Below are 17,885 nucleotides of genomic sequence, written 5' to 3' on the forward strand. Positions count from 1 at the left end.
GATCAGCCTTTTGACTAGGCTAAAACGTCCCACAGAGAAGGGACCTGTTGGTGCTTTGAAGTATTCTGGTAACCAGAAGGCAGCCATCTTTTTGTTAGTGTTGATTTTGCAGGAAGGCAGGAGTTATTGTAGACCTATTGCTTGCTGACTGTGGCGCCACGTCTTGGCATTACACAAAAACAAAACCCAAAGGTGAGGGTGTAAAATTATTACATTCGAAGATGGAATGAGGGTGAACTCCTCAAAGCTCTACAGTCCTATTTGTCCTCTGAAATTCCTCCAGCTCCAGTTTTCTGCTCACGGCTACCTGCAGTTCCTGCTTGATGACTTCGATCTGCTTCTCCAGTTCCGAGAGTTCCTGGATCACCGAGGTCCTAGCAGTATTCAGAGCTTCTGCTTTCCCATTGGTAGTCCCTGGAGAGTCTCTTTTCAAGGCGGGAAAAGCTGTGTCTTGCCGCAGTTGTTTGAGCATCACTTCACTGGGTTTTTCAACACTGCAGATGTATTTCCTTCTATGGCAGTTGCCAGGGCTAGCAGTGTTCCACACTGAAACCTGACTGTTCCTGGGACTGGACCTGCAGAGGGATGGCCACACAAGGAATTAGGAGCTCATCATGTATTTGTACTTACAGATTGAGGTAATCTAAGAGAAGGAAACATCTATGAACTCCATGACTTCCTAGACCAGGGGTAGGCAACCTTGGCTCTTTTATGACTCGTGGACTTCAACTCCCAGAATTCCTGAGCCAGCCATGCTGAGGGAACAGGGAGAGGTTTCCAAGCTGAGCTATGCTGGCTCAGGAATTCTGGGAGTTGAAGTCCACGAGTCATAAAACAGCCAAGGTTGCCTATCATTGTCCTAGGCCAGGGTTAGGCAACCTCAGCTCTTTTATGACTCATGGACTTCAACTCCCAGAATTCCTGAGCCAGCCATGCTGGCTCAGGAATTCTGGGAGTTGAAGTCCATGAGTCATAAAAGAGCCGAGGTTGCCTACCCCTGTCCTAGGCCTATCTTTCCAGCTTCCCCTCTAGCTGTTTCTTTATTCTATTGCAGTTTTGAATTGCTTGGAGCTTGTCTAACTGGATCCAACCCCGTGTCCCAACTGGAGTCCAGTACAATTTCAGGCTTTATTTATTTATTTATTTATTTTATTTTAATCCCATTTATATCCCGCCCTTCTCCGAAGACTCAGGGCGGCTTACAATTTAAGCACAAACCAATGTGCTTAGCAATAGCCTTCATTCTATGTATATTTTTATTTTATTTATTTTATTTTATATGCCTGCTTATTAGGGCTTTTGGGCCCCCCCAAGCGGCATTATTACAAAGTCAGCTTATTGCCCCCAACAATCTGCGTTTTTGTCCAATCAGGAGGATTATTCATAAAACAGCAATAGGTTTGTGATTGTTTTGTTGTTTGGCCAGTTTTGTAGCTAAATTAGGGTGAGGTAGGATTCAAGTATTTTTTTTTTTTATTTAAACACTACGTCTGGTGTTATCTTTTTCTCTATGTAGGGAATTTTGTCTTTTCATTTTGGATGTTTTAAAAAAACAGTGCATCTCTACATGTATGGTATTGGGGAGAAAAAAGTGGAGATTGAAGAAAGCATATCGGTTGTGTATCTCAGGGACAACAATTGTGTTTCAGCATTCCTCATTTCTGTCTTTCATACAATTATCTAAAAGCATCGATCAAAGTTATTAAGGAGCAGAAAGTCATTCTTTTCATCGTTGAACTGTAATGATTTGCTATCACTGTATCTATGGTTTGGCAACTTGGGCACAATTAGATTGAATAGGTATCCATCATAGAAATACAACATGGTAGACATGTTTTGATGCTGATGCTCAACCCTTCTTTCTCCATGGTTCCTGGCCCCAACATTTCAAATCAAAAAAATTATTTTTGTCAAAAACCATTTGGAAAGTTACTTTCACCCAGGGATTTAGTTCTGTCAGATTTCTAAAAAAATGGTTTTATGGCCAGACTAGGCTTATTACAAGGGACATGAGAACACCCAACAAAGAAGGATGTCTGGAAAAATACAGGCAGGCCTGAGTGTTGTTATTTGTGTCACAAAGAATATCAGTAAGCTAAAAGCACAACTGTCAAAGCTGATGCAGCATCGCAGTCAGCTTGTAATTTGGTTTCAGAGAGAAATTCCATAATGGATTAAAAAACACAGTGGCACTGTGTTAGATAAGGATGCCAGATAAATTGTAAACTGGCTTTGAAGAGGCAAAGGTTAGTGGTGAAGGCAAGAAACCAGGACACAGAGTTTTAGTACTGCCTTAAGCATGAAAGTATCTTGGGTCAGTCACTCGCTCTCAGGCCAACCCACCTCACAGGATTGTTGTGTGGAAAATAAGAGAAAGGGGTATGTTTGCCACCTTGAACTAAAAATAATAAAGGTGGGATGTAATGTAACGTAACGTAACCAGTGGTGGGATTCAAATATGTGAACAACCGGTTCTCTGTGTGGATGCTGCTTCTGGAAGTCCATTCTGGACCTGGGCAACAAAAAATTAGCTACCAGTTCTGTGAAGTGGTGTGAACTGGCTGAATCCCACCACTGAATGTAACATAACGTAACGCAATGTAACATAACATAACGTAACGTAACGTAATATAACGTAACGTAACAACACATAAAGTAACCTAACCTAACCTAATCTAACCTAACCTAACCTAACCTAACGTAACATAACGTAACATAACGTAACATAACGTAACGTAATGTAATGTAACATAATGTAACATAACATAACATAACTCCTGTTTATACAGTACTAAGAAAAAGTTCAAAAGGAAATGGATTTATCAGAGAATGGTGTCTTCACCTATCTGTCATAATGCTCTTAACACCTTGCAACCTCTAACAAGTTATTCCTAAAAGACTATGGTTTCAAACAATGTGTTAGACTAGTTTTTCTCAATGTTGGCAACTTTAAGATGTGTAGATTTCAACCCCTGGGAGTTGAATTCTATATATCTTAAAGTTGCCAAAATTGAGAAACATTGTGTTAGACCATAGTAAATCAGTAAATGGGAGAGGAAATATTAATTCAGGGGAAGGATATATAGTTAAAGTCATTCTTTCAATATAGCTGAAGTAGATCTTTCTGATATATGACTCTCTTGACTGCAGAAAAATTAAACTTGTACTTTCCTACAACATTTCACTGTCTTATACAATACAGGTGAAGTGGATCTTTCTGATATGCGATTCTCTTGACTCCCAAATAAATAAAACTTTCCACTGTGTCGACTGCATTATACAATGTGTGACTACATTATACAATTCTTTTCCTTTAAAACAAAACAAAAAAATGTCTGGGGAATCTTTATCTACAGATGCATCAACAAACAGCAGATTAAAAACTCATTTTTCTTACTTCTTTTCAAGTGGCTTTGTTTTAAGCTGGTGCTTGTCTTCCGTAAATGAGTTGTTTAGAGCGCGGTGCAGTCGCTAGAGAAAAAAAAACCCAAAATAATTAATCAGAAGGGAAACTGTCCTTGCATTTTAGGTAGACTGAATGTAAAACAGGGACTCTGTAGGGAATGCAGTATGAAGACAAAACTGTTTGCCTAATTTATCATTGTTACTGAATTTTGTCTCTTTATGACAAATCCAAAATTTCAGCTCCTCGTATTTGCTAATACTACACTTTAAAGTGAAGGGCTACAGATTAGATGGTTGCGTGCAGATTCAATCCAGAAGTTTCTTAGGACAGAGATTCAGCCATACAGCCAGAAATGTTGCCAGTCAAGGTAACTAACTAACTGTAGGTGAAATGGGCCAATAGGCTAATTAAATATACCAATTCTGTGTTTTAGATCAGAAATGGGAAAGGTTAACGATGTTAACTATATGGTGCCTACACACAAAATAGGAAATGGGGGAAAGGTTGTATTTCAGCAGTGTTTGCAGGGCTGAAGTTTCCCAGTCTAGATGACCTTGGGACTGAATGTAAGAAGAATGGCCTTTCATGGCTGGGACAGAGAAGCATTAGAGAATAACCACATTGCAAGTGCAACTATCTCTTCCTCCATATCATAGAGACTATGGGAAAGAGGACTCCAACCCAGAAGAACATTCTGATGGCAGAAATTTATGACATTCTTCTTTTTTTACTCAATAAATGTTAAAATGTGCACAGAAAACAAAATGGTGGACAACTAAAAAGGATAAAGCAAGAAGGGATCCAAGTATGGTTTGGTTTTTGTGTTTCTTGAGTAACAAATGACTTAAGACACAAAAAGCTCACCAGAAATGTTTCATCATTACTGAGAGCTTAGATTGTGTACTGAGGGACCACCTGTAGGTAGAGGTTAAGAAAAGTTCAATGGACAATTCTGCAAGACAAACCAACCTACAAAAGTGATGTGATGTCTCTATGTTGTGTCTGTAGCTCATGCTGTGCATGGATCAGGAAATTTACCATAGAGATGTTGATCCTCAGGGCGAACATGATGCTATAGGGCATCTTGAAAGTTTGAAAATGTTACATTGAACTTCTATACTGAATGCATAAATTTATGATAATGTTCACAAATTAGTGCCCTTTCGATTTTAATGCATATTATTTATAACATGAAAACAGATAAAAACTTCGTTCCTTCTGTCCATGTTGGAGAAGTAGAATTATGTTACTGTAATAACATGGATGTAATATAGTTGGCATGCAGCTTTTGAGACACTGGGGTTAAAATCCAGAAAATATTGTCCTACCTGTAATTGCTAGATACTGTAAGTAATCAGAAACTAAAGATACACGATTTTTCTGAATTAGTATGTGCAACTTTTGTTAACAGTCAAGTGGCTCCAAATCTTTTGAGAAAGTTCCTTTGCCTGCCAATTATATGATATCTGAGTCACTTTTCCTAGAACTACATAATGTATTTTTCTCCGCAGACAAAAAGTAGGATAATTTTTAAATAGCATTATTATTTTCGTTTTTTGCCAGAGTCAATTGGAAAGATGCATTAAAAAATAAAAAAGAAAGAATAAAGGAATGAATGAATACTGTTATTCCAGATTTTGCTTCCTAATCACAGTTGGGATGTGATAGGATCTCAAGAAGAGGGCTGGAAATGCCATACATTGAATCTAATCATTTCAGCAGGACTTCGGTTCCAGTCAGTTCAGAATCTGATCATTCCCTTTGAGAGACTTACTTAGGCATATGTACCTGACTTGTATGGAGCCAATATGTCATCTTGGATTTCTTTTTAATTCGTGGTATCATCAGTCTGTATATGATATGTTCTCCGATGGTAGTGAGAATAGACAGACCAAATCCAACACACAGCATCACAAATAGCCCGGAAAAGTGCTTGATGCCCATTTGCAGGGTCTGTTAGAAAAAGAAAAGGAAATCCATGTACAAATTTATAAATATAAATAAAATGGGAACACACACACACACACACACACACACACACACACAGAGCAAAATCGACAATTATTTTTATATAGCCCTCCCGCTTGATTTTTCTTCACATGAACTCTTCTGGAGTTCATTTGATGCCATATAATGGGGCTGTAGCCAAAAATGAAAATTTGCAGAATGGCAAATGACACAAAAGAGTTTGAGTTGCATGAGATATGGGATTAAAGTTGGTTCTACCAAGTTATTGGGACCCAACCTATTGGCAAAGTTCAGACATAAAGTTGCATACTCAGTGATAAGGACTGGCTGCCTTTCAGCTTACTTGGTAGAAGTGAGAGAGGGCTGTGAACTGCTTGCAATTTTAAGTACGGGTACTTTTTGATTTATGACCAGTTCAAAGTTCTGATGGATCTACCTGGGGATATTTATGACCCAGATTTTAAATTCTGACAGTTGAATTTCTCCATAAGTCACATGACTGCAGGGGGGTTTGGCATTTACAGCCATTTGCATCCCATGGTCACTTGACAGCACTTGACGATGGTGTTACAGAAAACCAGCCCATAGCAAACCATTGGTTCATTTCATAACTGTGGGATTTGCTTAATGACCACAGTAATTCGCTTAATAATCGCTGCAAAATAGGTTGTACAAATTGGATCCGTTATGTGACCCAACCCTCTTTACAAATATCACAGTTTACAGCTGTGATTGACGGGCTCCATTACACTTATAACTCAAAGACTCCCGGCAACTCAAAATTTCCTGAAGTATCACTACTCAACATCATGATTCTTTACTCTGGGGAGAAAGTTAACTCACTAGCAAATGTTAATGATTTCAAGAGGACTGCTGATGACCAACAGCTCTTTTTTTGGAGAACTCCTGAAATTTAGAACTAACCTTCTTTGAATCTACCTAACTTGATTAAGAAATCCAGGACCCTGAGAAAAGGAGTCTCAGAGATCATTTGACAAACATGCATTCGTAGATTTGTGAGCCAGAACTTGGATCTACAATTTTAAATACACTTATTCCACGGGGGGCAGGGGCAGATCTTAAAACTGCCACCCTGGCTATGAAAAAAAAGTTACATTGCTTACTAGTTGTAAGACTTAGCTGAGCATCTGATTAGTTCGTAACTATCTCTTCATGGGAATAATGAACGATGCGACTAAGACATTTAGAAAATGTTCTCTGCACAAACCCTTTCCACCCCACCATACAAGGACCACTTCAAGCCCTACATGGCATGGGTCCGGAATACCTTAGGGAGCACCTGCGGCAAGCATCAACTTCCCTCCACCCAGTACGCTCCCACAGAGAGGGCCTCCTCAGGGTGCCACCAGTCAAAGAATGCCGACTGGTGGCCCCCAGGGGGAGGTCCTTCTCTGTGGGCACACCAGATTTATGGAACCATCTTCCGGTTGAGCTCCGGATGGTGCCCGACCTGCGCTCCTTCCGGCGCGATCTAAAGACTTATCTCTTCGAACAAGCTGGCCTGGCCTGATGGGATGGGGTTGGGTTTTATTACTTTTAATGTGTTTTAACCTATTGTAAGAGTTGTGGGCATTTTGTTTAATCTCTTTTAATTTTTGTATTTTGTCTTTTAACATGTACTGCCCTGTTCACCGCCCTGAGTCCTTCGGGAGAAGGGCGGTATACAAATAATAATAATAATAATAATAATAATAATAATAATAATAATAATAATAATAATAATAATAATAATAATAATAATAATAATAATAATAATAATGATGATGATGATGATGATGATGATGAATCCTCATGTTCATTAGACAGGTTGAATTAAGGCTTCAATATACAGCAGCATTGCATGGAATGGGCTTCTAACTGAAACATTTCAGTGAAGTGGTGTTTGGTAAGCCGATATTTGATTTGCATTGAATTAACCATCTTTCTTTTCATAGGTGCAATGACAAAATATAAAGGAAATATGTCATAATAGGTCCTCATTAAATCTTTATTGTTCAGAGATAAAAATTTCAGGCATTTATATTCAAGTGGAAGAGAAAATAATTACAACACTATGGCTTGGAAAAATATGACACAAGCAGCCACAATTTCAACAGATTAACATTAGAAAGCTTCTGAATTGTTGGTATCATGCAACAAACTCCCTTTTTATGACCTTGTAATCCCTTAATTCGGGGTAGGGTTGAGGCGACTGGATGGAGCTGAACGTTTACTGGTTGGTTGTTATCATACACCCATAGTCATATATTCTTGCAAATCCCAGAAAAGAAGAACATGACTGATAACTTTTAGTTCTCTAAAACAATCATCCTCACCCTTTTTACCAGATAGTACAGTCTGACGTTTTATAGCTCTAGATCCTTAACTTATTTATGTCTCATGATTGCAACATTTCTGGGTTTTAACAAGGTTAAACAAGGTGAGTAGAGCAAGAAGGTCCCCCTTGGAGTTAACGGCAAAGTTGGAAATTTGAGGAACTAAAAGGGGTAGCATTCCCCATCGTTAGCTAACGTTACGAAGAATTTTTAATTCAGCAACATTGAGAGGGCCTCGAGTTTCCTTCAGAACCTCTTCTTGTAAACGTTTAAAAAAAACCAACGCAACAAAGTGTGCTTTTTTTAAAAGAACACTGGCCGCATTTTATGGAATCCATTGTTGTTGATCCTCTAGTAGTCCAACCCATGGCAGGAGATCGTATACCATCCTAGTCAAATGGTCTACTTTTGAAAACCTCCAGTGATGGAGCATCCACAGTTGCAGGAGGCAAGCAATTTCCATTGATTAATTGTTTTCATTTTCGGAACATTTCTTCTTACTTCCAGATTGGATCTCACTCTCTCCACCCATTACTTCTTTCCTGCCCTCTGGTGCTTTGGAGAATAAGTCAAACCCCTCTTCTCTGACAGCTCCTTATGTCCTGGAGGATAGTAATCATGTCCCTCTCTAATCCTTCTCTTTGATAGGCTAGACTGAGATTTGGCAGCCTCAGCTATTAGCTGGAGATAACAAGAAGGCAGTATTGATAGCAACGAGTTAATGAAGAAGCTCTGAGTTGCAGTTAGAGGGATGTACAGATGAACCCCAGGAAAATTAACTCTTTAAATAGTACTTCCAGGAGTCAGCTGTTGCAAAAAGCTGGCGGAAAACTTCCCGTGCAATAAATGCTGCACAGAATTCCTGACTTCATGTCTTATTTCATAGGACACATGAGAGAATTCCATGCCAAAATATCCCCAAAAGTTTGTTTAAACATGCAGGAGAAAAATGAGATTTGGATCAGAACCAGGAAAAGAGGGCTAAATCTTTCCCATTCTAGAATCCTCGTCTGGAGGCTTATTCAAAATATAGAGTCAAAGTAATTGAATTTTGTCAGTTTTTGACTTAGTCTAAATACACAAAGAAAACACCTTTTAGGTGGCAATGATAGGTTTCACTGAACAGAAACAAGCAAATGGGAAGTAAGACCAGCAGATGTAGATCAATAATCTTTTTTTTTTGCATTTTATGAGCTTGATTGTGGACATCTAATCCTGTTCACTGGCCATATAATGAAGGCAGTGTTGAGAAAAGTTTTCAACTGAAAACTGTTCCCTTTATGCTAAAAAAAGCAAATAAAATATGGCAGTTCTTTGATTAATTAAGTAATGTGTCTAATTACTCTTTTAGTTAGCAGAGGAGAAAAAATAATTAATCTGATGAATCTAATGACAAATCACAGCAAATGCACAATAAATCAAAATAGAGTGTCTACGATTTTTTTTCCCTAGGAGGATTACATCATAAACATTTTTTTCCCGATAAGAGGAACATTTTCTTTTCATATCGCTCTCTTAATCTTTTCAGATTATCTTCTTTTTTCTCCTTTTGCATCTTAAAGTCTTGGCAGCAGCATTTTCTCTTTTACAACAGATTTAAAGAGAATTGCAAGCACTGAATGTAAGAGAACAAAACATGCACCTTTCAATTACAGGTGACTTTAATTGAATTCATATTGATGAAGCTCTTATACTTAGATGTTTTGATCACTTTCCCTGGAATGTGTTTAGAACAGGGGTGCCCAACCCCTGGGCCGAGGACCAGTACTGGGCCGTGGCATGCCAGCAACCGATCTGCGCAAACAAGCAAAGCCCCATCTGTGAGATGCAGTCAGCACACAAAACCATGCCCCCTCCAGTCCGGGGAAAAACTCTCCACGGAACCAGTCCCTGGTGCTCAAAAAGTTAGGGACCTCTGGTTTAGAATATTCCCCTTCCAGGGATGGAGGTGGAAATGGATAGCTAGTCAGATGTTTCTGAAGTGTAACTTCCATTAGCCTCAAGTACTGAGACCAGCTGGTCTTCCCAGTTGTAATGTATGGCTGTGAAAGTTGGACCATAAGAAAGGTTGAGCACCAAAGAATTGAGGCCTTTGAACTATGGTGCTGGAGAAGACTCCTGCGAGTCCCTTGGACTGCAAGGCGATCAAACCGGTCAGTCCTAGAGGAGATCAACCCTGACTGCTCTTTAGAAGGCCAGATCCTGAAGTTGAAACTCAGATACTTTGGCCACCTAATGAGAAGGAAGGACTCACTGGAGAAGAGCCTAATGCTGGGAAAGATTGAGGGCAATAGAAGAAGGGGAAGACAGAGAATGAGGTGGCTGGATGGAGTCACTAAAGCAGTAGGTGTGAGCTTAAATGGACTCCAGAAGATGGTAGAGGACAGGAAGGCCTGGAAGAACATTGTCCATGGGGTCGCGATGGGTCAGACACGATTTCACAACTAACAACAACAACAAAGTGAGACCAATGGTATTGGGATGATGGATATTCAGTGATATCTGGACCACAGTTTCAGTGATATCTAAGGCTACAGATTTAGAGCACATTCATAAAAGCAGGTATCAAAAGCTTGTTCGGCAAAAACCATGACTGAGTATCTGTATCGTAGACTATGATTGGCTTGAACCATTGTTTATTGAACAAAGCAAACTTGAAAACAAGCAAAATTATCTGTCACCCACACAAAGAAGAGGGGGTCAACTATTCTCCAAAGCACCTGAAGGCAGGTCAAGAAGCAATGGATGGAAAGTAATCAAGGAACAAAGGAACCTAGAACTAAGGAGAAATTTCCTGACAGTGAGAACAATAAAGCAGAGGAACGGCTTGCCTTCAGAAGTTGTAGGTGCTCCATCGCTGGAGGTTTTTAAGAAGAGACTGGACAGCATTTGTCCAGAATAGTATAGGGTCTCCTGCCTGAGCAGGATGTTGGTACTAGGCCTCCAACGTCCCTTCCAACTCTGCTATTCTGTTATTCTGTTATCGCCTGTGGTGATAAATAAATATGATTTGTTGTGGTAAATAAATCATATTTATTTAACGGTTTCATGTAATTTTGGTTGAATTTAATGTCAGATGACCGAGAAAAAAGTTTCAAATAGTCGTTTATCTGTCCTAAAACCAAGATCAGTTGATCTGGGTGGGAAACAGAATGAGTAGGCTGAAGAAACAGCTGAGCAGTCATAGAGTTCTTCATCCTTCAGTTGTTCCTGGATTAGCTTTCAAACAGGGGGCACTTGCAAAGAGAGGATTGTCCCCTATTAAACAAAGCACACAATCACCATTCAGCAAATGGAAATAAACATATAGGGAAGGGAGAGTTTTCTGTGTTGTTTCTGCCCCTTTCTCCCTAGACAATCATTTCCAGATTTTCCTATGCTGATGATAAACATTTGAAAAGAGTTTTTCAGAGTCTCCAGCTGAGCCAGTGGTGAGGCCCTAGTTCAGTCAAGAATACTGCAGAGTTGGGGATCCCCATTGCAGAGTTGTGTAATGACATGCAATTCAAAGAAGCTATATTACTCACTGTCTTCACACTTGGGGAGGGGGGTATTCACCTGACTAGATTTGATTAGGAGTACAGGGGATAACCTGGGGTGTCTATTCCTATTCCTTCCATCACAATCACATTTACCAAATACCTGCAGAGGGCTTGATTAGCCCCTGATTATGATGCTTGTAAGCACATATATGCTGGCACTCATTTCCCTGTATATCATTATCTTCTTCCACATTTTTTGCAAACAAGCGTAACAAAGGTTCCATCCTTCAGAGACAATATCTGAACTAAGAGGCACCAGAAATTTTAAATACAAGTTGAAGGTTAATTTTTTTTTAAAAAAAATAAGCAGCAAAGGAGTGATTAGAACTTTCATTCTGGAAAATTACAAATGGATTTCGGGTCCAGATAGATGAAATAAGGTTTTGGAATTAATTATAAGAATCTTTCCGCTGTGCAAACACCTTTGTTTTGAATTTTCTTTAAAACCCTCCTGATAGGATCAAACTTTGAAGCTTGGAAGGAAATCAGAATGAACTAAAGTTTACAATTAAAGGAGAAGAACACTTAAATTTGATTTACTGATATAGAATGAACCAAAATATTTTAACCCTGGACATATTGAGGGATATTTTTGAATAATGGACCCAGAAGTTAATTTTGAGAGTGACTGCCTCTATAGATAGACAAAATATATTATGAAAGAAAGACAAGTTTAGCCGACAAGATTGAGACTAATCCGAAAGTGGATTTTAAAATGACAGGCTACAACAAGAATGATGTTGAAAAAGAGACTATACTGAATATAAAAAAAATCCCAGCTGATATCTTAGTAATTAAAAAGGATAAACCAATAACAAACAAGAGAGTAACCTGGATAATTTTCTTATATTGGATTTACAAAAGAGACTTGTTAAAGTTTTGAAGGATTTTGTGAGATCGGACAAAGAGAAAATGAAAAGAAATCAAGTCCTAGGATATTATTTGAAAAAATAAAGATAAAGATTGTTAAAAATAAAAGAAAGGATATAAAGTTGGTTTATTTGATCAAGCTAAAATAGATGTGTTGTTATCTCTAGTAACCCTCAATGGCCTTCTGCTGACAACAGGACTGAAATGATGTGGCTTTAAAGATTAATTTATGGATAAGAAATGGGATATGGGAAGAAGAGATCATTTATTGTATTTTAAGAGAAGGTATAAAAGGTTTTAAAAGGTAAAGGATTCTCTGTGGATTTTACTCTGCTAGTCATTACTGACTATAGGGGAGAAGAGAAGATGTAAGAGTAAAATTATTTATACTTGTGATGAAGGGGCAAGTAATTTATATATTTCTTGCCTTATTTTTTTCTTTCTATTTTCTATTTCTATTTTCCTTTCTATTTTTTTTCTTGTCTGCACTTTCTATTTTTCTATTAAGTTTTTTTAGTTTGCATTAGCTTTTAATATTTGAAATTTTAATTACTGTTCAAAAATAAAAATTAACCTTTGATAAGAATTTCTGGAGATGGGAGGAGGTCACGTCATTTGTTAGGACCTTTACTGGATGGGCCTGACGTATATCTGGATGTCTTGGGAGAAAATATGAGTGAATTGGGAGAAGAGAATTTTGCCTCTTCCAAAATTCCTAAGATCTTTAGCCCTTAGAAATGATTAACAGAATTCTTTACATCTTCCCTGACTCCGGATCCAGGACTTCTTGAAATGAGAAGCCAAGCCACCAAATATACCAAACACCAAAAGTATAATACCAGTAGGTGGCTGAAGAACCCATTATCCACTTGCCATTTCCCTCCTTTGATTTGAACATCTCCCCAACTTTTCTGTAAGTTTCTATGCTCCTTGAAGTTGACTATTATTATTTATCATTGGAACTGAATGAAAAAACAAACAAACCAAGCCATTGATACATGATTAGAAGAGGCCGTTCTGGCAGTAGAAAGCAGAACGTTTTGTAAAGCAAATTTGTGTTATGGGGAAAAAATCCCAACAAAGAAAAAATCTTTAAATAAGCAGAGAGGGGATTTCATCAGGGAATAAAGTGCAAAGAACTGTGGGCTGAAATATTGGCTATGGAGGGGCCAAAAGAGTGATGAAAACCAGGAGATGGATATTTCATTGTTTAGCAACATCATCGCAATCAATATTTCACTTACAGATAAGGCCTTGCCAGACTATTTGTCTTTGTGACATATTCTGCTATGCCAGAAACTTTAATCAGAAAAGATCTTAAGTGTGTGTGGGGGAAAAATCTTATATATGTTATTACAAACACCCAGATCTTTTGTAGAATGTATTCAGGGAAGAAGATTTTTTTTTATCATCCTTTCAATCTGGAGAAATTGCAGATCTTCACCACACAAGCAAGATAACTGCTGCAAGATTCAGAGTGTGAGTCGCCTCTGCCTTCAGCCCCCAGACAGACAGAGACTGTGGGGATTGATGAACCCACTTATGCTATGACAGTTTTAATTTTTGGTACTCCCTGGCTGGTTGTTTGCTATTTGGTTCTCCTTATAATATTATGTTGTTATATGCTGCCTGGAGTCATTTGATGATTAAATTGTCTTATAAATCCAATATAGAGGTAGACAAATAGATAGTGTCCCCTGGAGTTTGCTTCTGATCACATTGTCAACATTCATTAATGTGATTTTCTATTGAAATTCAGATTTGTTTCCATTGAATTAGTACTCTGATGTGGAGTTGCTTTTTTTTTAATCCTGTCCTCCCACCATCTCAAAAGCATAACTGCTAAATTTTGTTCAGATGTTTACTTTTGCTTAAAAAAACAAGACAAAATAAAAATCCCTCTGTAAACGTATCTGGGTTTTGAATTCTGATTTGCACCTCACAATTCATCTAGTCACATATATTATTTTGACATATAGCCAGGTCTGTTTAAAAATAACATTTTCCCCCTAAAGTTACGAAGATAAAAAAAATCTATCTTGCTAGATCAGAGAAATCATCTCAGTCAGCATTTTGTTTCAGAGACTGGGGCTGGCTTGTTGGTTTGTTCCCTCTAGGCAAGAATGACAAAAGACGCCTTCAAAATGCAGAGTATCTAAGATCAAATCAGATTACTTTGGCAATCTGAGAGGGGAAAAAAACACACCACCCCATAACATCTTGTCCTGTCCCTGCTGGTCACATTACAGCAGTAATACATTAAACTACAAACAATTGTGATTTCACGATATCCAAGATTTGCTATTTGAGGCTGTTTCCTCCCACCTGATAGGGCCTCTTCTGCAAATAGCATCTCTATTTCTGCAAGCTTGCAGAAAAGGCTAGAAAAAGATGGCCCATTTTGCTCCAGGATTCGTCTCTTTGGTGATCAGATGCACAAAAAAGGATAGTTGCATAGGAAAAGGAGTTATAAGAACAAAGCTTCTGTATGAACCCAGGTGGAATGTCTTCTTCTGTACAGCCCTTAAAAGAGAACTCCTACCTACTTTTGCTATTTGCCAAACAGACACCATAAGCAGTTAAAACAGAAAGATCTAAGCACTGACTTCCGACCAGCAGTCATTGCTACCTAGGTTCTCCTTCTGTCTCTGTGCTTTGCTGAGGTTTAGATAAAACCTGGGTTTTGGGGTCCCACCGCTCCCTGTAATTCTAAAGGGACCTTTTCCTCACCCGTCACAAAGAGGTAAGAGGGGAGGCGATGATGACTGTGACCCCTTTCAGCCCTGTGGTGAAGCCAAAGCTGAACAAGACCTGGGCAACTTGTCTTCTACCATTCCATGCAGACAAGAACCCAACGGTGTGTGCCAAAACTCTTATTAGAATTTAATAACTATCTTATTCCCCGTTTTGTTGTTACACGGTAGATGATGGAAGGGAAAATAAAGACCATTTGGTGGATTAGAAACAGGTTACATAGCCATTGGACCCTTTCTTCTGGTGGTGTCCAACTGCTACATGCCCACATCCTTAGGGTTACCAGATCTGGGTTCCAAAATTCTGGACAACCACTAACAGGGCACAAAGTAATACAGAAAACTCTCTCTGATGCCATTTCATGGTCATCTGAGTTTCTGAAGCCCCAATCCCTAACCGTAACCAAGGCTAGAAAGGCAATCATGACCTGAGTCACTGCCTTCTCACCTGTGAGGGACATCCATAGATATCCGGTAAGGGGAAAATCTATGACAGGACCTTTCCAGTGGTAGCTCATCAAAGGCTTTCCCATTGAGATGTTTACTTAAAATTAATATTGTTTCCCTCACCTTGCAGGGACTTTAACAAAAGGAGCATTTGGGGTAGAGAAAAAGTGTTTTTTTTTCAAATAAGGGAGCAATCAGAAACAAACATACAAAAAAACAAAAAACACAAAACCCTGCCTGAGGGGACTTTGGATAAAATCATCCAGATAAATTCACAGAAGCAACCTTGGTGATTACAGAAGGTAACTTTCTCTCTCAACTTCACAGGGGAGAAATGGCTAGAGAGAGTATAGCCCTGAGCTGAATGGGAACCAAACAAATGGCCCCATTGTGTCTTTAACTAGTAGTCAAGTTTTTGAAATTGTTCTTGGCCAGACCCTGATTACATTTTAGCAAGCTGAAGCCTCCATTTTTATAGGGATGAGTCATATCTTCTTGATTTCAAGGTCTCAAGACCATTTCAACTGTTCCACTTTGATCAAAATATAATCATTCTTTAACTTCTTATAAATTTTAGCCTCTTGGTGATAAATTATGGTTCATCAAACTGATTAAAGCTAATCAACTGAAAGTCTTAAAAATACTTAAAGCTGATGAGAAGTGCACTTCCAATATGAAGAGGGTTTTTTTTAAAAAAAATAATTATTACAACCAAGTTTTTAAATGATGGGATTGCATGAAGGGGCAAAGGAAAATATTTCTCTTCAGCATCTCTAGCAATGACCAGTTTGTGTAATCCTTCAATGCTCTACCTCCATGGTGGTGAACCTATGGCACGCGTGCCACAAGTGACACGCAGAGCCCTCTCTGTGGGCACGGGCACCATCGCCCCAGTCCTAGGCCTTCAGCTGGGTTTTATAAAACCTTTTCGCTTTAGGCCTCCGCTGCTGTGTGCAAAAAAAAAAGGTTCAATCAATCAATCAATTTCAACTTCTCGCGGGGAAAAAAAAGATCTCACAAAGTTGGAATTGATTGACTGAACTTTTTAGTTCCGCCCAGCCTGCCGTTACCACTGCAGCCACACCCACCCAATGGGCCATGCCTACCCAATGGGCCACGCCCACCCAGTGGGCCACGCCCACCCGGCACCTGACAATACATAAGTGGGTTTTGGGTTGTAGTTTGGGTACTCGGTCTCTAAAAGTTTCACCATCATTGCTCTACCTGATATTTCTCTTACAGAAGGGATGAACTACACCTCTCTACTTTGGTCTTAAATGCTGCATCCTGAGTTTGCATTTAAGGCAATTCTGATAGAAGCCAGCTTCTAAAGGAATCCCTTTTCCCATCTTTGTTGCAGCATTAGCAAAAAGAGTGTTTTCTTTTTCTTTTTAAAAGATTAATAGGCTGTCTGTTTTCAGCCTCCATACTGCTTGTTACAGGAGAGAGAGAACTGAAGAGAAATTACTTACTTCCTAAGCCAATGTTTTTCTGGCAAAATAAGAGTTATTCCTGTAAATGGTTATCCTCTAAAAGACAAGAATTGCTTACCAATCCTTTTAACAGAATGTTATCCAGGACAACACTGTTTTCAAATATAAAGTACTGTTTAGGATATTTTGTAGAGTATAGTATTTGAACATTTACACTTTTATTAAGACTCTGAAACCAGGTCTCATTTTGAAACCGTGTTTCATAATGTTTTCTTTAAGATTTTGTTGGCCTTCTTACTTTTTAGCTTTCACAGGCCATGCAAGTAGCTTACCCATGAAAGTAAGTTCTAGGTTGCTTCTCTCCTTGACTAGTTTCCATCCGTTGCTTCTTGGACAGGTGCTTTGGAGAATAGCTTGACTCCCTCTTCTTTGTGGCAGCCCCTGAGATATTGGAACACTGCTATCATGTCACCCCTCACCCTTCTCTTCATTAAACTACACATACCCAATTCCAGCAACCGTTCTCTATATGTTTTAGCCTCCAGTCCCCTAATCATCTTTGTTGCTCTTCTCTGAACTCTTTCTAGAGTCTCAAAATCTTTTTTACATCGTGGTGACCAAAACTGGATGCAGTATTCCAAGTGTGGCCTTACCAAGGCATTGTAAAGTGGTATTAGTACTTCACATGATCTTGATTCTATCACTCCATTAATGCAGCCTAGCACTTTGTTGGCTTTTTTGGCAGCTGCAGCACATTGCTGGCTCATATTTAAGTGATTGTCCACTAGGACTCTGAGATCTCTCTCATAGTCACTACTATTGGGCAAGGTACCTCCTAAACTATACATTTGGTTTTTCTTGCCTAAATGTAGAACCTTACTTTTTTCACCACTGAATTTCATTTTTTTACATAGCGCCCAATGTTCAAGTCTGTCAAGAGCCTTCTGTATCTTAAGCCTATCTTCCGGAGTGTTGGCTATTCCTGCCAGCTTGGTGTCGTCTGCAAATTTGATGAGTTCCCCATCTATCCCCTCATCTAAATCATTGATGAAGATGTTGAAGACCACTGGGCCCAGAACAGAGCCCTGGGGCACCCCACTACTCACTTCCCTCCATGTAGATGCGGTTCC

The 17,885-nt window shown here is 39.0% G+C and overlaps 1 protein-coding gene across 1 annotated transcript in view; it reads right to left on the bottom strand.

The window, feature by feature from the left end:
• Positions 1-241: 241 nt before the first annotated feature.
• Positions 242-17,885, bottom strand: part of GRIN3A (glutamate ionotropic receptor NMDA type subunit 3A) — a gene marked incomplete at both ends in the record, with an annotated part of 129,286 nt that continues 111,642 nt past the window's right edge. The window contains 3 exons of the mRNA XM_081316206.1: positions 242-575; positions 3,398-3,471; positions 5,195-5,359. Of these exons, the coding sequence (XP_081172332.1) occupies positions 242-575; positions 3,398-3,471; positions 5,195-5,359 (573 nt within the window). The remainder of the gene's footprint in view (positions 576-3,397; positions 3,472-5,194; positions 5,360-17,885) is intronic.

Source organism: Vipera berus (assembly GCF_964194415.1).
Source record: "Vipera berus genome assembly, chromosome: 2".
In the NCBI taxonomy this organism is placed as follows: Eukaryota; Metazoa; Chordata; class Lepidosauria; order Squamata; family Viperidae; genus Vipera; species Vipera berus.